The sequence below is a fragment of the Perca fluviatilis genome, chromosome 2 (assembly GCF_010015445.1).
Source record: "Perca fluviatilis chromosome 2, GENO_Pfluv_1.0, whole genome shotgun sequence".
Taxonomy (NCBI): Eukaryota; Metazoa; Chordata; class Actinopteri; order Perciformes; family Percidae; genus Perca; species Perca fluviatilis.
In genome coordinates, this window is record NC_053113.1 from 23,605,059 (window position 1) to 23,627,593 (window position 22,535).

A 22,535-nucleotide genomic window follows, 5' to 3' on the forward strand; every position below is an offset into this window, starting at 1 on the left:
AATCATAAATGACTTGAAGGTTTTAAATGACACTGCAAGAGAAATGTAAATGGTCAGAGTGTAATAAGAGAATTGTACCCACATGTGTTTAATCCATATTTATTGTTACTGATGATGTCATATTCTGGGGATGTCATGATGGCATTGTTATTGGCATAACATTCAACCAGATACTCAAGCACTAAAGTTAGATTTTGTGATTACTGTGGCAAAATATTACTAAACCTGCAGCAGATTTACTAACACATTTTGGTGTTTGGTATATGGTAATTTGTGGTATTTTCCAATTAATAGCGTGGCTGCGGGAAAAGTGTATTAACTCAGGGATAACTGCAAAAAGGAATGCTGCATGTTTGCAAATAGTTAAAAATGATATTCAGCGGGCGTTATATGGGACAAAGTCTCGGTAAAATAAATGTGTTTTAATTGTGCATGTAGGGCCAAATGTATTGAGATAACAGTTCTGAATAAGAACATTACAAGTTCTTGGCAATAGTACTTGTAATGTAATTGTACGATTGCATATTTCCTGAAGGCATTCGTAAGGTTAGAAGAAGAGGCTCTGTGCAGGTGTGTCAGAATTGTTCAATAGCAAAAAGAAAAGTTATATAAGAATTTCTGTATTTTTCTGTCAGTAGTAAGAATAAGAGACTAATTACAGTAACTGACAAGCAAGGAACTATAGTTTTTGGGTTAATATCATACTCCACTTACTATGTACATAACCATGTTCAACTTGTGGTAAGAAAAAAAGTATTTTTCAATTAAAACTTACAACTCAATTAATTTTCATGAAATGACTTGAAAAAAAAGCATGAGCATGTCTTTGATATAAATAATAAAAGCTGTAAATAACGTTAGCATTACGGTTCATGTTAATGAAACTACTAGTTATGAGAAGTATGCCTACATTATTTAGCACTAAAGCTGTAAAAATTCCCATTGATAGAGCCCAGAACAGCATGAAACTAAAGCCTAGAGCGACAGCAGAGTGCGTTCAGTGGGTCAAACCCCATCTCTCTCACACACACACACACACACACACACACACACACACACACACACACACACACACACACACACACACAAACACACACACACACACACACACACACACACACACACACACACTCTCTCTCTCTCCTTTACTGTTAGATGATACTACCTTCTATAAAGAGCAATGAAACTGAAACTACACATGTAATCTCAGTTTACTTCTCACACGCCCCCCATTTCCCACATCACTACAAGATGTACACCAACAAATCTATATATGCATAAACCACTGCTCTTTATAGGTATTTTGGAGTCCATGTCCTCCAAAACTCACACTCAGGGGACTGTCACAGCCAGATCACATCACTAAGTGACCAAAAAACCTACTGGACCAAAAACAAAAAGGTCAGCGAGAAAAGGAGAAGATATGTGCTGTACTTGAGTGCAACAACACTGTTGATTGGATTCCTGATATCATCTTACTCTAACTTGTTTATGGTGAGTTGTCTTTTTGACTCTGAAGGACTCATACTGGCCCAGTAGATACAGTACAAGCATATCATGAACAAATGCAGTTATTTTATATGAGCTAAAACACAATATGTATGACACAAGACATTGTGTGCTTATAGCTTACTTAAGTTGAGTTAAAATAAAATAAAACATTTCTTAAAAATCAGTGTTTAGTGTTCAGACTTAGATATGCTACTGGGAGTTGAGTCTAATGTAGATGCAGCCACAGTGTTTGTTCTCTGCTTGGTAGAAAATGAAAGAAAAAAACGTTAGTACAGCCATAGGTCAACTGCATAGCAACTGGGTGCTACAGTCAGCAAACTGATCTATGAAAACACAGAGAAGGTGTTCTTCTCTGAGCCTGCTGCTGTAGCATTGACAGGTTCACACAGTGGCAGCTCCCAACCTTGTACACTGTGAAGCTTAATTACAGTGACACATGAATATCCATGGCATGCCAGCTGATATTAATGATAACAAGTGCTGATTTATCCAGAAGGAGAGTTCAACAAAAATGATTGTGTCGGCTTCCTATTTTACAGAGAGGTCAGAAGTCAGGGTCAGTTACAACTTTCATCTCATCACTTAAAATGGCAAGTTTAATGTGTGTTCCTTGTAAATGTAAGTCAGGTTCTTGTACAGTATATGTACACGTTTTACACATTTGTGTTTTATGTATCAGACTGGGCTGATGAGGACACAGAAAGAGGAAGAGATAGAGAGAGGGAGACATAGATCAGAGAGAGGGCTGCCCAGTTTGAAAACAGTAGCACAGGGAAAAATAAGCCCGACTCAAATCTGAGCACCATGAGGAGCCAGTCCTAGCGCTATAGGGAGCTACATGCTAATGCCCTCTGGAGGCAGGACCCTGTGGTCGGGGATATTAACATGCCGACGACTGACAGTAACAAAAAAAAACGGTAACATGCTTACATATACTCAGGAGGAAACAGGAGAATAAGCTGTGTGCATACAGTTAGGTTCGCGCAGAAAAATGCTCAATAACTCCTGGTCCTTTTACTATGAGCATGGACACGAGTATAGCCTCCACTATTTCAACAGACGTACTAAAGCTTTGGTCGGAATCATGACCCCTTTAATGCTTTGCTTAACTTATGAAGTGTTTTTTATTTAGCTGAAGCTCATCATCTGTAAATCTCAGACTCACTTTGTTCATTAGCACAGCTTGTCTATTGAATTTGCTGATGTGAATCTTATTTCCTTCCATTCTTTTACAAAGTTAATGTCTGGCCAATCAACTTTACGAGGAGTATAGCGATCTGTAAAATCCTGCAGCTGGGAATCCTTTTTAACGGCTGCTTGTGGCTGCAGCAGCCCAGACATTAAAATACACAATGATTACTGCCCATCAGCTGTTATTGATCGTGCATCAGACGCAGGCTCTTACTTTTGACAGTGAGGTACATGGACTTGCTGACATCAGCTCCCACGTCGTTGCTGACCTTACACAGGTAGAAGCCGCTGTCGTCCTCCAGCACGTGTTTGATTAGCAGCGAACCGTTGCTCAGCAGCTGCACACGAGAGCCGCTGTTCAGTGCGATAGGCTGAAACTGGGGGACGCCCGCACCTGGTAGGAAAAGAAAAGACAAAGGAAAGAGAAAGAGACACTGTAAATAATGAGAAAATAAACATTTAAACATAATGTCCAACTCTTTATATAGTCCATACAGTATGTTTAAATGTACACATATGCCTATATGATGATCTGTACTTTTCAGTAGAGAAAAATATGTATAATGCTGATACAGTGCTTATCAGTGAGTTGACCTCCAGTGTGTGTATGTGTGTGTGTGTGTGTGTGTGTGTGTGTGTGTGTGTGTGTGTGTGTGTGTGTGTGTGTGTGTTGTGTGTGTTTGTGTGCGTGCATTCATTTGACCATTCATCTGTGTTTACAGATTTGATGACAAAGCCTGTCAGATTTAAGGAGGATTGTAAACATGTTTTTTAACACCAGGCCTAAATCCTTAAACCACCAAACAGCTGCTAAGCACAGTGAAGCAGGCCGAGCTGCTGGTGTGATGCAATCAGAACAGACATAATGCTCATGTTTAACAAGACAGCAGATTGATGCAGAAGAACAACAGGCAGAAGGAGAGCAAAGCAGAGAGGCCTTGCATTGCTGCTGGCCTTCAACACTGAGACGAGCCAGTGAGATTCAAAGATGTTAACTGTAGCTAGATGTGGATTTTTCTCTGATATTTTAATCCTGTGTGTGTCAACTCTCTGGGTTTATTCTTTGCATTTATGTTTGTTGAATACTAGATCCAGAAGAAATGGCCTTGGTCGAGGACAGACTAATCCTAAAGGAATGGATTTGTCTGGTTTCAGAACAAGACGAGTAATGCTGTGCACCTGTCTTTTCTCAATTCTTAAAAGTCCACTTTGACACAAATACACTTATATATATATATATATATATATATATATATATATATATATATATATATATATATATATATATATATATATATCACTGAAGCATCGTTGAAAAAATTGGACTTGGCATCTCTGACATATTCTGGCCTGCTGCCTGCACGTAATTAATACCTATCTTTTAAATAGAAAATGATATAATCATTCTTGTTCTATTGTCAAACAATACAGTATCTCATTCTGCAATGGTGGCCTTAAATCCGTAGGAAATGTCACTGACAATAAATAATAAAGCTAACGTCTTTAGCGCGGTCTGCTCTTATAGTGATGAAAGCGCTGTATTCCACCTTGCTCATGTAGTATTAAACACATGTGTGAACTGAGCCAGACATTGCATTAGCTTGTGTTAAAGTTAGCGTGTAGAGATTAGGCTATTTAGTGAGCAGTGGGTTTTTGCTATTTAATTAAAATGCAGTCAAGTGGCTGTGGCTAGCAAAGGGGTCAAGTGGTGACTTTGTTTCTGCTCTCCTGGCTCTGACAGAGAGAGAGAGAGAGAGAGAGAGAGAGAGAGAGAGAGAGAGAGAGAGAGAGAGAGAGAAAGAAAGAGACAGAGAGCGAGAGAAAGATAGAGACAGAGACAGAGAGAGAGAGAGAGAATTCTTCCTTGAATTATTATTATATTTGCATATCCAAATGGTGCTAGTCATGCTAATAGCACTTGACCTTTACTTACTGTTCCATATCTCCCAGGGAGACTCCTGTCTTCAACTTCTGTTGCAGAAGAAGACAGCCATTCTCTGGACAAACTGCACTCTGGCTTACAACAAATTAGAATATAGCTTATACCAAGCCACCTACCCTGGATACATATTCATTGCTTCTTTGGTCTGATTGACATCCTGTGCAACTTATATTACAGAGCACCAAGAAAGATGCGAAAAACGGTGGTAAAAATATGTGACAAAGGCTCGAACAAAACACAAAACCAACTTGCGGCCGGGCCAACTGAACCATGGGACACTTCCTGCTGGATAGGTAAACTATGATTGGGTAGACATACACACACACACACACACACACACACACACACACACACACACACACACACACACACACACACACACACACACACACACACACACACACACACACACACACACACACTGTTCAGCTTAATCTCTCTGTACTGATCAGTAATGGTCAGACATTACTAATCAGGCATGAGGCTTGCTTGTCTCTCACACACACATGAACACCCGCACACACAAATCCAATCAAAGGGTGAAAAACACATCTGATTCTTTCATTCCTTTGATCATGGGGCCTAGTACACACACACACACACACACACACACACACACACACACACTCAAAAACACTTACACACACTCACGCATCACTCCTCATTGGTTGTTGTCCTTCTGTTGGGGAACCTTTCATCCCTTGTTATATGGATGAGGGAGCAAACACATGGGGCCCCTTTTCATCTGCCCTGCTCTAGTGGCTAAACTCACCTGCTGCCTCCCTGCCTGCATGTCTGTCTGCTAACACTCTATCTGAATATCTGTCTGTCTGTTTTTGCCTGTTTCTCTCGCTCTCTCTCTCTCTCTCTCTCTCTCTCTCTGATGATTCTCTAATTGTGCAGGTGAAACCCTGCAAGCCCCCAACCCCCGGTTTACAGAGCAGATTGGCTGTGTGTGTGCTTGTATGTCTATGCATTCACACACACCGATGCTCTGGCTGTGGATGAAGCAAATGGAATCCACTCTCCTTCAAAAGCACTACTACAGCACCCACTTTCAGCTCACATTTAAGGAACACAACCTGAGACCAAGGTGTGGCCCTGCTAGCTGCACACAAAGCTGCACTGTAGTTGGCAATAATGATCGTCATATGTTAAAGGTGCTCTAAGCGATGTTGGGTGACGTTATTCTTATTGACGTTCAAAGTATTTTCAAACGAGAAAAACGAGACTAGCTCATCCCCCCCTTCCCTTCCGTGCTTCAGCGCACGCGTTTGATTGTTTTACAAGCACTTTGTATTATTATGAGCCAATATATTGGAGCGATTGCAGAGCATCCTGGTGACTCAGGATACCAAAGTCTGCTTTCTTATTCTATGAGTTTAAATTTGAGAGTGAAATTTGCTTTTAATTCCAAATGATAATTCATGCTGTGTTTAATGTACCTTTGGAGTGTTCCCATACGATGGTGGGTGGTGGGTAGCCTTCAGCTGAGCAGTTCAGAGTCACAGTTTTCCCATAGATCCCATCTTGATCCTCAGGCTGAACCACAAACTGAGGAGGAACTGTACATACACATAAAGTAACAGTTGACATTGATTCATTACTTTTTTTTGGTGTCTTTATTATGCTTGTAGCTGAGGTATGCAGGTTTTCATGCCAGTCAAACACTACACCAGTCGATTTTACCTTCAGCCAGACAGAAGGCTCTAATAAGTGATGTTTGGCACTGCAGGGATTGCTTAAAATGAAAACCTGCACACATACTACAGATTATAGTAGTCCACTAGGTGCCATTAGATATATAATATGTTCCTTTGTGTTTTCTCACCTCGAACAATGAGCTGACTCTGGTGCTCCACTGCAGCAGCCTCGTTGCGGGCGATGCAGGTGTAGTTGCCGTTGTGGTCGGGCGTCAGGTTGGAGATTCGCAGTGAGCTGGTGAAGTCGATGTTGTCCACAGTCACACCCAGGCTGATGGGGATTGGCCGTCCATCTTTTTGCCAGGTGATGTCTAACGGGCGGTCGCCTGACATGACCACGCAGGGGATGAAGACACGCTGGCCAATGGTGAAACGCTGGAACTCAAAGGGTTGAATGTAGGGAGGGACTGATAGAGGAGGAAAGAGACACAAAGATTAAATGTGATTTCAGCCGTGAGTTTCAAAGACCATCTTCATTCCCTGGATTCTGTGGCAGGTATTGTGTCCTTTTACTCAGAGTAATCCTACAATCTTATAACTATCTTCCTCATCCTATAAAGAGGTCACTGAAGGAACATTAAAGACCTGAATAGCAAGCATTCTGCAATAATTCCCCGTCAATCTCAGACTGGAACATTTGGTCCTTTCAGCACAAGAAGCTATAAGAGCACACATGAACAGAACAAAAAAAGGTGACTCATTCAGGTTGCTTGGAAAAAGAAATTGAAGTGAACCTGAAGTTTTTCTCTTTGTCTATTAATAATCATCTATTGATCTACTAGCCTACATACTCATACCTTTCTTCCAGCCTGGCTACTACATCAATCTCATATTTTCTTTTTTATCCACCCATCTAAAAACCCTGATTGCAGTACTAGTGCATATTCAGGGGGAAAAATAACAAGTGATCAGAGTCAATCTGGCTGCATAATATAATGACACAGTTATACAATAAGATCTATTCAAATTGCCTGCACTCTATTCTCTGGGAAATCTCCAGCCATCACACAAGTCATCTGTGTTTGAGTGTCCAGTGAGTTCAAATAACACTGAAATAAGCAGCACTTTAGCACCTTATTTAATTCACAACAAAGTGGAGATAATGGACTCCAGGGATCCCCAAAGACACTTCCGCATTTTAAGCATGAGCAGAGTAAATTAACAAATGCACTCGCTCACTATAGCACCACTGGGAAGCGTTGCTTTATATCATCGCTCTCTCTTTAGTTCTCACTCACTCTCTCCCTCTTTACCTTGCTCCATTGGTAAGTGTAATATAGTGACAACAACCTAGCATACTGTACAGAGTGAAGGAAATTGGGCATAATGGGGAAGCCCGTTTTCGTATCACCTATTACATTTGTAAGATCTCAGTGGGGATCAGTCACTCAGCTCTGTAATATCAGTGGCACAGATACAGTATTCATTAGGTACCCTGATATACTGATGGAATAAATGTAGAAGTCTGGTGAGATCTATGATATAGCTGTCTGCCTTTCTGTGTGAGTGGGCCTTTTTTATTTATCCGTCTACTGACAGGTTTTCGAACCTGCGGTTGCTGCAGCAAGGACTGAGCCTCTATACATGGGGTGCATGCTCAAACAGGTGAGCTACCCAGGCGTCCCTACTTTACAGAATTTTCTATCAATTAAACAAATGAAAATAAATAAAACATTCATTGAGCTTTAGATGTGCTGGTAGGCAGAGTTTGTTACCTTTTACCAGGCTATTTCACCCTTTTTCCAGTCTCTATGCTAAGCTAAGAGGCTACTATATATAACCCTATACTTCACAGGAAGTTATGAGAGTGGTATTGACTTTCTAATATAACTCTCAGCAAGAACGCAAATGAGCACATCTCACAAAATGTTGACCTATTCCTTGAACAAAAAAAAACACGTGCTGACAAACACAGTAGATGATGTTTTGCGTAACAACCACAGCACTGCATTGTTCATCAAATAAAACATTATAGTTACTGGTTTGATTGATGAGTTATATTAAATCAGCTCTATATTTAGCATATATCTGTCTGTCTCAAGCTGTAAAAACTAAATTGCATCCTTGCACAGAATTAAGGAACATGTTAAGTTTTAAGAACAAAATTAAGCTTTTGAGTTTTTACATATTCATCTTTTGCAGTATATTACAATTACCAACAGAACATTAATATCAAAATAAGTTTCTTGACCAGCTGCATGGTATCTTGACATTTCCTGCAAGCTTTTAAATACTTAATGCCCAAAATGCATGGGAAAAAAAAAACTGATTGTGCAGCATATTAAGCTCAATTTACTTTGTCTACACAACTCAATGGCACTAACCTCTCACAAGAACATGGACACTCTGGGAGTCCATCTTGTTGGGTTGGACCATCACCTTGCAGTTATACTCGCCAGCGTCCACCTGCTGCACGTTGGTCAGCTTCAGTGTGCCGTTGTTCTCAAATGCTCGCTGTCGGTGGTTGAACGGTAGCAGTGCCGAGTTTTTGTACCACTTTATGGAGTAGTAAGGGTAGCCAATCACACGGCAGTGAACGAACGCATCCCGTCCAGCAATCGCTGTGATGTTTTTCATTGGACGAATGCTGGCGCGGCCTAAGGAGGGACAGAGAATGAGAAAGGATCCTCTTTAAATACATTCAGTGGATAGTGACAACAAATAACTAGGGCTTTATTTTTGGTGTTTTTGTAAATAAATGCAGTGAAAGGACGGTCAGATTAAAGTGCTAATCATCCGAAGGAAAACAGAGCATTTAGATAACACTGCACTACTGATACTTATAACTCTGCTCTTGCTGCTCACCCACATAACAGTAATACATTCTGTGTCTCATAAGATGGAAACAGAGTAATCGCTTTAACATCTAATCGTGAAGAGTTGAATTGGCTGCTTGAGTAATAAACACACGCAGACACAGACACACATGAACACTCACTCACTCACACACACAAGCAAACCACAGATAAATCTATTCATGCAAACAGAAGAAATAATAAACATTTTTCTTCCGGCTATTTACAAACCAGCCCATTTTGGAACCCAATATCCAGATACGCTTATGTGCAGCAAACCAGGATAATTCATTTGACCTAAAATACAGGCATGTTGGAAGAGCACAGTAACAATTTGGAGAGAAAGAGACGAGGCAACAATAATAAATATTATACAAGCGGTAGAGAAAAAGGAAATAATGCAAAAAAAGAACACAAAAAATGGAGCCAAAACCAATCAGTGAAGAACACCTTAAAAGGAAATGTAATTGTGATTAAATATTTAATACTAGCACTAAAAATGACTATAAAAAATAGCTAAGAAAAACTAAGTGGGAAAAAAGAATCAAATCATCACAAGCAAAGAACCAAAACAAATCCTAATAAATCCACATTTTCGACGAAAAAACAACAACCAGCGCTCATGTACTGCAAATATAAGACAGCCAGCTGGACAGAGAGACACAGACAGACATACAGAGACAGACAGGTATGTGTATTGTTGTTCTTGGAGGAGCTGATTTGACAAGCACCTCTTACGTTTATTCGAGCCTGGTGGTACACAACCCCGGCCGAGTTGCTGCACGTGCACCGGTACACCCCGCCGTCCTGCACCTGGGTGTGTGTGACGTTGAGCTGGCTGACGACGTGGCCCTCGTGGGTCTCGTAGTGGCCCAGGTGGTGGTGGCTGTCTTTGATGACGGGGTCTTCGTCCAGTGACCAGGTGCACCTGGGAGGCGGCGTGCCCTTGACATTGCAGACCAGGAAGACAGGCTCATTTGGGTTCACCACCTTCTCACTGAAGGAAGACAGGATCTTTGGAGTACCATCTGCGGTGGGGGACAAGGTGGAACAGGATTGGGGACAGGAATACAATGGTGAATAAAAGGGTTGTTAAGGTATTAGAAAAACATTGATTTACAGTTTACTTTTTTGGGGCATTTTTAGGCCTTTATTGGCAGGACAGCTGAAGAAATGAAAGGGGAGAGAGGGGGAGAATGCCATGCAGCAAAAGGTCACAGGTAGGAGTCGAACCCAAGTCCCCTGCATTGAGGAGTAAACCTCTCTCTATATATATGCAGCCCCTCTCTACCAACTGAGCTAACCAGGCACCCTACAGTTTACTTTAAGTTTTAAAGTTAGCCAGTTATAGTGGTGCTTTTCTATTATACTTATCCTGCCGTACACCTGGCTTACCATCGACCAACCAGGGCCTAGTATCCAAATGCCAACAGTATCTGTATGTATGGTAGTTCACTTTGTACAGAGTGAAATGTTTAGCTACAAGATCAGTTAAAGACAGTTAATCTGACTTTGGCAGTTAGGGATGTGTGAACAGATGTGTTATTTGCTGTCAGGGGTCAATCTTTTTCAACCCTTTTTGTGTCAAAATATATATATATATATATATATATATATATATATATATATATATATATATATATATATATATATATGTATATATATATATATATATATATATATATATATAATTATAATGCAACACAGGAAAAGGAAAAGTCATGACTTTTTGTCAAAACTACACCTTTCGTTCATTATGAACAGTGATCCAGGAGCTTTTCTTCCAGACACTGAGAGTGGTTGGCTTTTGAAATGTCTATGTCTGCCTGCTGCTGCTCTCTGATAATCTAGATCTGTTCCACATGATTATAGATTATCAATATCTTCTTTTTGCAGCTCCCTGGCCACAGGAGACAGTTGCCTGAGCAACGCTGCCAAGGTAAGCTATTGGATTCAGGAGTGTGTGTGCATGTATATTTTTGTATGCATTTGTGAAGTCTGGGATGATCCTTCTAATGGGGGCCTATAGCAGAGAGTCACAGCAGGATGCCATTAACACATAAACCCTATATTGATCTCCAACGTCTAAATCTGCTTCTAGTATCTCACTGATTATGCATAAGACAGCTGCTACAGTGTGGCTTTTGGTCAGCATTTTTGTGAATGGTCCACCCTACAAACCACATGCACACAATTTACCTTCAAGGATGACTTGCACAAAGTCCTGTGCAGACATCTTGCCCTTCCTGGCGAAGCACTGGTAGGCTCCACCGTCGCTCTTCGACATCCCCTCCATGATGAGGTTCTCCCGGTTGAGCCCAGTGAAACGAACATTGTTGCCAGGGTAGATGATCTCTCCGTTGCGGTACCAAGAAAGCTCATACTCGTCTGAACCGCTCACGCTACAAGACAGAGACACCTTGCTACCCACACTGCCTTTCACCTTCCGAGGGCTCACCACTGCCTTCAAGGGCTCTAAGCACACAAAAAATAAGAGACATTTTGCCTCTTTAAAGGAGCATTCAAAGATTCATTTGTGTTTAATGACAGTAAGATTGATAGGAAGACAGTAGGGCAGATAGTGGAGAAAGGTCAGGTTAGATTTGAGCAGCATGACTACATAAGATTTCAGAGGACAAGGTTGTAACCAACAACAATTTAACACATTCGTTTTGGATAAATTTGAATTGATTAACAATTTAGTCTAAAACATATTGACAAATGCCCATCACAAGTCCCCAAAATGCTTGTTTTGTCTACCCAACAGTCCAAAACTCAAGTATTTTCGAATTATATAAAGAGAGAGAAGAAGCAAATCAGTAAATGTCTTCCATCTTTGCTTGATAAACAACTTAAATGATTAAAAATCGTTTGTTGATCAACTTATCAATTATTCAATTAATTATTTCAGCTGTAGTTTAAACAGGTAAAATCCCCTCCTTTTAAACAAAAATACTTACGTTTGACATAAAGGCGCCCCATGACCTCAGTGTTGCCATAACTGTTCCACACTTCACACACGTACGTCCCAGAGTCACTGGGCTGTGTGCTTTCTATCAGCAACCCTGTGATGGTCTGGCGGAAGCGACTGTCAGGCTCCAAAGGGCTATTGTCCTTCAGCCAGCGGTATTTGGGCGTTGGGTAGCCTGAAGCCTTACAGGGCAGCTCCACCCGATGATTAATCATCACCTCTCGGTGGTCAAAGCCATCCAAGATGCCTGGCTCAGCATTGGTGGGATCTGGAAGGAGCAGAGAATTTAGTGTTAATTAGTGGTGAGCGTTGCCAGGTGCTTGCAAGTGTAATCCAATATTGATTCTTGGGGTCAAGATCCAGTTCTATATACTGTATATTTTGTTATGTGAAGGAAAGGAGAGAGAAACGGTGTGTTGCTAAAATTGCCCCCGACAAACAAAACAGAGATGTGGCTTTTCTCCTCCATCTACATGCTAAATGCAAAACATTTTAAATGGCCCTCATTTATCAAACTATGCTACAATATATAGCTGAACCTACATCACAGTACAGCCTGCATTTCAATGGTTGTTGACTTGTTACTGACTGGCCTGAAGTAGGGCTGCATACAGTAATTCATTGTTGACCTTAGAGTAAATCGGCCTGCATGACAGGATTGGACTATAAACTCTATTCTAGCCCTGAACGTACCCATTCACTGGTCTTGCGTTACAGTCCTGCAAATAAATCAAAATGTCTGCAGAGGACCCATAATTCATATGGGAAAACATTTTTACAGTGGAAATAATTTTTGATGTCTGCAATTTTATAATGCCAAATCCAACTTGAAAGTGTACATTTATGTAAGGTTAATCTTCGGCATTATCTACAGGAAATATCCAATAAAATATATACATGTATATTTGTCCTGCATGTATGATCTTTGCAATTAAATTGATTCCAGTTTGAATGCAATACCGACCTGACACAATGAGACGCGCGCTGTTGCTCTGACGAGTCTCACCGGTGTAGCGGTGGCGTGTGGTGCAGCGATAGTTATTCAACCCATCCTCAGGCAGGACGTCCAGAATATACAAGGCTCCTGTGGATGTGATGAGATATCTTTGTCCTGGAAGAGATTAAAAAAAAAAAGAGTGGAGTGGAAACACATGAAAGGCAGCAGTCGTGTGGTTGTTATGTAGGATCAAAACATCTTTTACAGTATAAAGAATTTATTCACTCCGCCACAACAGGATTTCTTTCTCCAAAGGGTGTTTGTAGAGTGCACGGCAAATCTGTAGAAGTATGAATCTCACAGCACACAACACCTGATTGTGGTAAAATCACCTAGATGACAGAACACAAAATGTATCCATAAATTTAAGAAACGCAGAAACTGTATTCATAAAATCAGATCTGCATATGAAATCTTTGACCTTTAACATATTTTATTGTCTGGTCTATGACTTCTGCCGTTGTAGTAACCTCACTGGCGCCAATGTCTGGTATAGAGAGACAATCCCTCCTTGGCTGTCACAGCCAGTTCAGTATGTAGGGTAATGTTATGTTAATTCTGCAGATCAAACCAGGATGAGTGGGGTTGTCAACATCCATAAGGAAAGAAACCTTCCTCTCTGCCATCACATGAATGCCCACATTCCCATGGGAGCAGATTGATGTCAAAACTGATCGAAAAAGCAATTTACAGGAGATTGTCTTCACCGCACAGTGGTGGGCATGCTAAGACAGAGGCAGCTTAGGGAGCCTTTCAGGCCCGAGGAGAAACAGCCCTGTAACAGCTACAGCTAATATTAATAGGGTCCAGATGAAAAACATACACAGAAAATACTGCTGTGCGGGTTACAGTTTAACACATTTAAAAAAAAAGCCTACGTCACCTTTGCATCTCTAACTTCTAATACAAAATGGGGAGTTGGAAAAAAATACAGAACAAAACTATTTACTTATTCGTTATCATTTCACATGACAAATATGTTTGAAAGCATTAAATAACCTAATAAAAGATAAAAAAGGGGAAGACTTGGATGTGACAATAGTTTATAAGGTGACATGTTTCATGTGGGATTATTTCCTGAAGGAGGTTTCTATTTCTTCCTGCTTGTGTGAATTGATTGACAGTAAGCAAGGCGTATCGTAATGTGCATATTAATATAATAATAATAAATGTGGAATTATGACATTACGATTAACAGGGAAACTTAAACAAAAACAAATCAAGACGTTGTGTTCACTGTGATGGATTATCAAGCTCTGGCAATTAATGTCTGTGGAAGTTGTGTTTTATACTGTGCAAGAATGAATGGCAGAAAATGTTTTGCTATGAAGGTCTTACAATATACCTGTACATCTAACTATGTGGAGTGTGCATGAGAATAATTAAGAAGATGGCACCAACACTGGTATAGTCTTGAGTGACTGATGCAGGTTACATTTTTGACAGAAATTATTTCTGCATATTTGATTTTGATTGCACCCCGTGCCTGAAGGCAGTCATATCAGCAATTTATCCAAAAGTATAAGGAACTGGGGCTGTGTTGCAGCAGCTAAAGCAGATTAACAGTGGGTAATTCATTTAAGTTGAACAAGGGGAGCTTGTTTTCTTGTGATTTTTCTCTAAAACAGAGACAGTTAACATGTTAAATGTGTTTTTTAGATTTAGGATAAAAAAAGGAAGTAGTCTGTCGAACAAAAACAAAAAAAAAAAAAAAGCAAACAAAGTTTCTGAATTCCACATATTTCTGCTTATTTATGGTGTTGTTAGAATATTTATTATTAAGCTTTTAGTCAAAATGGCCTCTCAAATAGACATTTCAAGATCCAATGAAAAATGCATGGACAAGCAGGTGCAGAATTTTCTCTTTTCTGTGCGGGTTAACAAATAAGATGCCACCTCCTTTAGTTCACATAACCCCATCCCCTATAGATCAGAGAGAAAACAGCTGTTATAATTGCAGTATTTCTCCTACATTTCATGCTGCAGTGCTGTGTTAAGTTGCAGTGTTAACGGCACAGTCCAAACCAATTAACTCAACAAGTATTAATGAGAAAGAACCTAAATGTAATTTTCTTTAAACATTAGATTTTACACTAATGTTAACATCAAACCGCTACATTTTTTAATATTCCACTTGAGACTAATATGTATAAAAGAAGCAAAGCATGCATAATATGCTTACATTTCATATGCATTTCTGATGTTTATACATGCAAAGAAAAATCAACCTTGTGGGGTTAAGCAAACAGGGGGAATACAGAGAGAGGCGGGAGAAGAAGAAAAAACTGCACAGCTATTGTAAGCGTTGACCTAGATAAAACCGACAGCAGATTCCACGGATTTGATGTCCTGAAGGGGTTTCACTGGTTTACATACAGGGCTGTTAGATGGGCAACCAGCAAGTGGAATCTATAAAGAAAGGGAGGGAGGGAGAGAAGGAGGGAGGGTGTGACAGTGTAGTGTGTACATGTATGTGTGTGTGCGCAGATGCCAGCAGCCATGCATGCACGCCAGTGTACAAGACAATTGGTGGGAGGAAATCTTCTCAGAGGTTGAGGGGGCCACATGTAGAAAAAGAAAGCATTACTGTTTATGATCATCGCCTTTGCTTTTTTCTTCACTGGTTCTGTACACATCTGTAGCTACAGCATCAGAGGGACAGATCATTTGTTTTCTTTTTTTGTATAGCTTTGTATTTCAGTATTCCTTATTAATGCTCCTTATATTGTAATTAATTACTTTTTTGTTACTGATCGCATGTGGCGGTGATCAGTACCATAAGCAATAAAAAAAAATAGAAATAGCTTACTAATAAATAACACTATATCGGTAAAAGGTGAAAACCCTGGAAAATATGTATTATCAAGCAGCAGCAAAAACAAAATTGAGACATCTCGTCCAAAGCTGTCCACTCCACACATACTGCCTCGTTTTTCCTTTTTTCTCTCCTCTCTTCTGGCTTCTCCATTTTGATTCTGTACTGGTCCTCTGAAATCTCGCTGTGGAATCCATCTTGAGTGAGACAAAATGGTATTTCACTCCAGCCGCTGTGAGCTGCTGCAATTTTCTCTTCAAGCACCTCTATGCTCTTGCAATGCCTTTTTAAGACGTCAGAGCTCAGTTATTGTGTTATGATAGAATGAAGTGCAGGCAGAGGGGACGCTACAGTACGGAGGGGATTCAAAATAAGAGCTATTGTACTGAATTGTATTTTATTGTATTTCTTCTCGGCGACCTGCTACCTTTAATTCAACTGCTTTGTCTTTAAGTCGCTCACTGCCTCAGCATTTACGAGTAATTGCTGTCCATAATGCCAGTATGTCAAGTAAGAAACTATGCAGAAAAGTAAGAATGGTAAACTGGTAGTGTACTGCTGTGTAGTGTATAAACTGCCATGGATTAATTAAAGCAGTAACTGAGGCCTCAGTTCCCAGATGCATTAAACATCCTCTGGACAGAGATTTCTGTGTTATTGTCAGAAAGTGGAGCCCATCCCTCCATTCATTCACAGGCACTGCTACTGTAAAGTGAAAAAGTGCTCCATTCGGCCACACACACTTTATCTAATCATCTCCACTTTGCCAGAGACAGAATCTAATACGAACAGCGGGCTCTCACTCTCAGCAGGCTAAATAAGCCTTGACGTACAGATGAGCTAGTGTCACAGCATCCTCACTACCAACAGACACTCTGAAGTCGCTGTAATTTAAATGAGAGCCGAGTTGGTCACATCTTAGCTGACAATCTGCATTGGACGAGAATAAATTACAGTGCATAAACTGCCAATGTTTTTATTACAATCGTCAATGCAAAATGAACATCTTTAGTCAAATCTGGTTGCAAGTGGTTCATATTTGTGGCATGTTACTAATAATAAACCTATTTTTAGGGCCTTATCGAAACTGAAGGAATTATTATTTTGGGCAATGTATCGCAATTTTGGGGACCTTCCCATTCTCAAAAACTCACAAAACTTTGCACATGCATCAGACCTGGTGAAAAATTTAATATTTTTAGGGTTTCGTAGATAGGTGTGCAAAAATGGCCCCTACAAAACTTAAAAAATTTAGCCCCTGCAGTCTAGTCTCGCTTTGCCAGACCGTCCACACACTGCGGAGCAGAGGAGGGTCTGGCTAGTCCACATAGCATTCCGGGATGGGAGAAAAACGCTCTGGTTTTTCTTTAAACCAATCACAATCATCATGGGCGGCGCTAAGCTCCGCACGGAGCCGCTGTAAAATAGTTGTGCGAGAGAGAACTCAGATTGGACAGATAGTCTAGGGTGTAACTCGAGTGTACATTATCCAATCTGCCCAAAACTTTTCATGATTCATAAGACTCCAACCCTGAGGACATCTACAGGCCAATATTGACTCATTATCAGAGTGCCACCTGCTGGCAACAGGAAATAAGGCCTAAAAGTCGAGGTGCTATACTTTAATGAACTCCTTAAAAGATTCAAAATCTGTCTGTGCCATCTCAAGACCTCAACGTTGAAAAGTTATTAAAAGCAAGCCTTTTCATTGAATTGTGTGGGCATGGCAGCCATTTTAAGTGTTTAGCGATGAAAGAGAAAGTTGCTGTAACTCCAGTGCACATTGTCCAATCTGCTTGAAATTTCTCGTGATTGACAAGGGTCCAGGCCTGAAGACATCTACAGTCCAATATTGACTTTTGGTCATAGCGCCCCCTGCTGGCAACAGGATATCTGCCTTATATGACAAACATCATCCGATTTACATGAAACTTATAATGTGTTGTATACATGTGATATTGAGCCGCCTCCTATAGTCTAACCACCCCCCTAGTACTTAGACCACGCCCCCTGTCATAACTTTTGAACCGTTTAAGGTACAGTCTTGTATGAGGTATCATTGAACTCAGCAGAGTTCCTTTTTCATTGATGATGGTTTGCCACGCCCCCAATGCTTTAACCACGCCCCCTTTCATAACTAATGAACCGTTTCTTGTAGACTCTTGTGTGGGGTATCATTGAACTCAGCAGAGAGTTCCTAGACAGGCCTCCTCTCTGTCTAATTTTAAAACTCTTCTTAAAACCCACCTCTTTTCTTTGGCTTTTAACACCAGGTAGAGTGTTGATCTTATGTGTATACTTGCGTATTTTAATTGTGTGCGGACAGTGCATTTTAGTTTTTATTTATTCTATTTATTTAATTTAATTTTCATTTTTATTGCATTTATCTTCATATTGGGTACCTCTGTGTTTTTATTGTGTTATCTATTTACTCTGTTTTATCTTTTGTGCAGCACTTTGGAAACCTCGTGTTTGTTAAAATCGTGCTATATAAATAAAGTGGATTGGATTGGATTCCTTTTTCATTGGTGATGGTTTGCCTTTCCCCCTATACTTGGTACAACATTTGGCTACATGGAGCGGCGTCAGCCAGTAACATGTAAAGTGCGAGGGCCCGTCCAACGTTGCTTGCAGCTTTAATTTGCATCTGAAATTGTGTGTGGTGCTGATGATCTGCTGGCATAGTAAATCTGAAAATGGTTTAAAATACTGTAGATGCTAGCGGCTCTATGAGGCTGTTAGGCTGAGTACCTTGCAATGTTAAAATGCTGTTTTTTAGCAGTTATGTTTGTCATGTTCAACATCTTAGTTTAGCATGTTAGCATGCTAATATTTGTCAATTAGCACTAAAAAACACAAAGTACAGCTGAGGCTGTTGGGATGCCCTTAGTGTTGCAGGTATTCAGTCATCATTCAGCTTGATGAATTTAAAACTTGATCAGATGATGGCAAGTGAAAAGTCAGGAGATCACCAAAGTTATTCAAATACATCCTGAGGGGAAAATGATTGTCCAAACTAAATATTTGGAGTTTCCAATAGTTGTTCAGACATTTCACTCAAAACTACAAATGTGAACTTAAGCACGAGAGGAAAAGTCATAGAATAACAAAAGTCATTGGGATTTATCATCTGGGAATCATAAACCTGCACCAATCCATCCAGTAGATGTTGAGACATTTCACAAGATAAGTGCAAAACCTGCATTATTCAACAAGATTAACTTTCTTAGATGAATTATACTTCATACACAGACCATATTTTTTTCATTTTAGGCAACACTGATATTACACTAAATATATAACACATACAGTTTGAATGCAATAGGTTGAACATGTTTAGTGCAGAGAGAGATATCTCTTCTATAAAGGGTGAGTTGGTGAGTCAGAGTTGTTTTTGTTTAAAGAGGAAGGTGGGACTGGCTCTCAGTACACTGTGAGTCATACAGTGAGGAGGGACCCAGTTCTAGCTGGGTCAACAGAGACAGAGAGAAGATAAATGGGCTTATGATGTGCTAGGTCTGTCTGGTAACTTCTCTGGCCCACTTCAACTCTCCTGAGTCACTTCAGACGTTAAGTTAAAATTAAAAACAGATAGCTGTCTATCATGGGCTTACTGTTATGTATCTGTTAAAAAGATACATAACCCTTTTTTTTTAGCTCAAATATTGCTTAAAACTGCTATTACTGATAATTGTGTGCTGTTAATCTGGATACAGAGGATTGATTCTGCAGTGGGGTCTTCACAGAACAATACTACCATGAAGTGTTTTTATCTTCTATCTTCTTATCAGAGGTGGGGATACAATTCTAGGGTACTATAAAACCATTGAAGAGGAAACACTGCATTGACTCCCTGTGGTGGTAATGTCAAAGGAGTGAACGATGTGTTCTTAGATTAATTTCTGCCTGCTCAGAGTCAGGGGTACGTTGCATCGCGAAACAGGGCGCGCGGGGCAAGACGTCTGATCACAGCTTTATTCTGAGCTGATTGAGGTCAGATCGCAGGACTGACCTCTCCACTGCAGAGCTCTTCAGGGCTGCATGCAAAGAAACTGAAATGAGTATATGACTATTCTGCAGACCAAACCATGAAATACCTATTGTTCATGTGTCTATCCGACAATTTAGATTTACCATTATAATCAACAGCCATTTTAATGACTCTTATGCACTGTTGAAGAAAGTAGATCACACTGACCTAAAGCCTAAACCTGACAGTGTAATGTAGGTAAGCTACTGCACATAGCAGACCACCGGGTGAATGCAGACACTGTGGCTCTCTCTCTCAGATCCATTTAATTAACATGATGACTCTGGAATCAATAAGAGACATGCTAATGGTCGAACTACTGCAACACTCTTTAAATCAGTGTATACAACCCTCTCTGATGCCACAGTACAGTAATGGAAAAACAACATAATACTTAACACCAGGAGAAAGAAGCAGCTTGTGAATTATTTTTTTTTTTTTAAATGATATTTTTGGTGAAAGGGTGCCATAGTTTAATGTTTGTGTCACATTACAGTACGCATTTGCCATATTTTTGGTAGATTGAGATAAGTGTACAACGCACTTCAATTAATAAAGTGAAGTAGGTCTCTGGGGGTACTGTGGGTACTAAAGTATTTTCTGTAATTCATAGTGCCCAACTGAAAATGTGTTCAATGTAAGTGAGATTAAAGCAACACAGAGACACAATGTCTTGCCCTTTCACTACCACAGGATAAATGATCTGACAGGAAAACAGTGAAAACATCTTTAACAATTGCTTTTTAAACCTTTTTTCAGTTTTTGTACAGATTAAATAAACAAGATACAACATCTTAATTTGTGTTTAGAGGTACTGGTCGGCAGATCAATCTTCTCATCTAACTCAACGCTAGAAAGCGTATAACCATATTTCCAGAAAATGTCACACTATTAGTTATAAGACAGTTAAACACTGTCAGTGTTGTATTGTGACCACTGATGTTTACTACTCAGTGTATTATTTGCTTCCTCGTGATTGCATTGATTTCATTCTCCGCTAGCCATCAGTAAAGTGTATGTAAGGATGGGCCATAATTCCTGGTCACAGGTGGAAGCACTGTGTAACTTGTAGAGGTGTAATCTGAGCAGCTAAAATGTAAAATTAGGAAATGTGTTGTGAAGAGTGAGTCATTTTGCAGGAAAAAGGCCCTTTAGCATGGCTGATCTGTTGGAGACACTCTGGATCTGAAGCAAATGTGGTCTGTGATCCTTTTGTTTGTGTGTCACAGCCAAACAATATGAATTTTCAACATTGCTGTCAAGGCAGTTTGTCATGTCTAAACTTTCAAGATAGTTCAAATAACTTGGTGGGAAAAACAATGAAAATGGATTTTGCATGAAATTGTAAGTGGTGAGAAAATCATGAAAAACAGAGTGTACAGTGATTTTGTCTTGAGGCAGGAAATCTGAAGAAAAAAATCAATCCTACATAATATAGCTTATGAGTGAGCAGTTAAAATATAAAGTTACTTTTATCGTGCCATCATCTGGCCAATCAGTGTGACTTAAACATCACATTTGAGATATAGAATAAACAATATGGTGCAGACTGGACAACAACAAATGCAAATTAGCTTGCAAAGATGATAACCAGGTCAAATAAAAAAGCCTTCAGCACCTGTAAAAGTCACCTATAAAAATGTCTTTCTCTCAATGCACCTGCTGTGTGAATAGATTTTAGGAATACAAGTAAATGACAGAGCTGCCATTGAAGCCTCAGTGAAGAAGGCATCCTTGGTTCAGTGAAAGTTTTGGCATCAGAGACTCTCTGTCTCTTATTCAGAATCAAAAACCTCTGTGTTCCTGTTTGGCTCATTCTACTTCCTCTCCTGCTTCTTCTCTCTCCAATACGTAGTCTCTCTCTTTCTCCCCCTTTCTGTCTCTTCCTCTGTGTCCTGAATGCTAAAACAGAGGTTGGCTGTGTCAGAACACTGCAATGAAATCCTGCAGTCGCAAACGCCCACTTCGAGTAAACACCTCACTTTACCTAGACGTTAACCTAAAAGATATATTTCACCTTAAACATTTAGTTTTATAATATAAAATCTTGTATTTAGTATAATAGATTTATTAATAAATAGAAAGATAAATATATGCTGAGACTTTTAGATTTTAGGTATTTGTATATTCTGCCATTGGAGGCTCTTTCTACCCATTCAATTATATAATGACTAAGAGTCACTGAACCGTCAACAACAAATGTGCATTTAAGTAGAATGATGTGTTTTGTCATTGCTTCGCACACCTTGCGCCATTAGTCTGTATCCATCACTCACACTTAATCTGTTAACAAAACACTCAAATGCCATGCAGTTATATATTTATTTTTTCAGAAGGTATTTTTTAGAGAACAGTTCTGATAAGAGAGAAATGCACAGACTGTCAGTGTTATACCACCGTTGTTTTAAATAAAAAATGGGGTTTTATTCATCATAAATAATTTGAGCCTTGTAATCCATGCAAAAAATGTCCAACTGCCATGAGATGAACAATTCATATTTAATAAACAACTGAGCAAGTGAAAGATGTCATCTTAATAAATCATGTGACCCTGTAGTATTTGCTCGCTCCTGGTCAGA

The 22,535-nt window shown here is 39.8% G+C and overlaps 1 protein-coding gene across 5 annotated transcripts in view; it reads right to left on the reverse strand.

Annotated features, from left to right (window-relative positions):
- Positions 1–22,535, reverse strand: part of dscamb (Down syndrome cell adhesion molecule b) — a 118,678-nt gene that overhangs the window by 30,359 nt on the left and 65,784 nt on the right. For 4 of the 5 annotated variants that reach the window (XM_039784440.1, XM_039784454.1, XM_039784432.1 and 1 more), the window contains exons 4-11: positions 13,079–13,225; positions 12,104–12,382; positions 11,343–11,618; positions 9,875–10,171; positions 8,673–8,945; positions 6,477–6,755; positions 6,091–6,210; positions 2,918–3,097 (exon numbers count right to left, since the gene is read on the reverse strand). In XM_039784440.1, coding sequence (XP_039640374.1) covers positions 2,918–3,097; positions 6,091–6,210; positions 6,477–6,755; positions 8,673–8,945; positions 9,875–10,171; positions 11,343–11,618; positions 12,104–12,382; positions 13,079–13,225 — 1,851 coding nt within the window. Of the gene's footprint in view, positions 1–2,917; positions 3,098–6,090; positions 6,211–6,476; positions 6,756–8,672; positions 8,946–9,874; positions 10,172–11,342; positions 11,619–12,103; positions 12,383–13,078; positions 13,226–22,535 lie in introns of those variants that run through there. The other variant, XM_039784463.1, reaches the window with a different exon arrangement.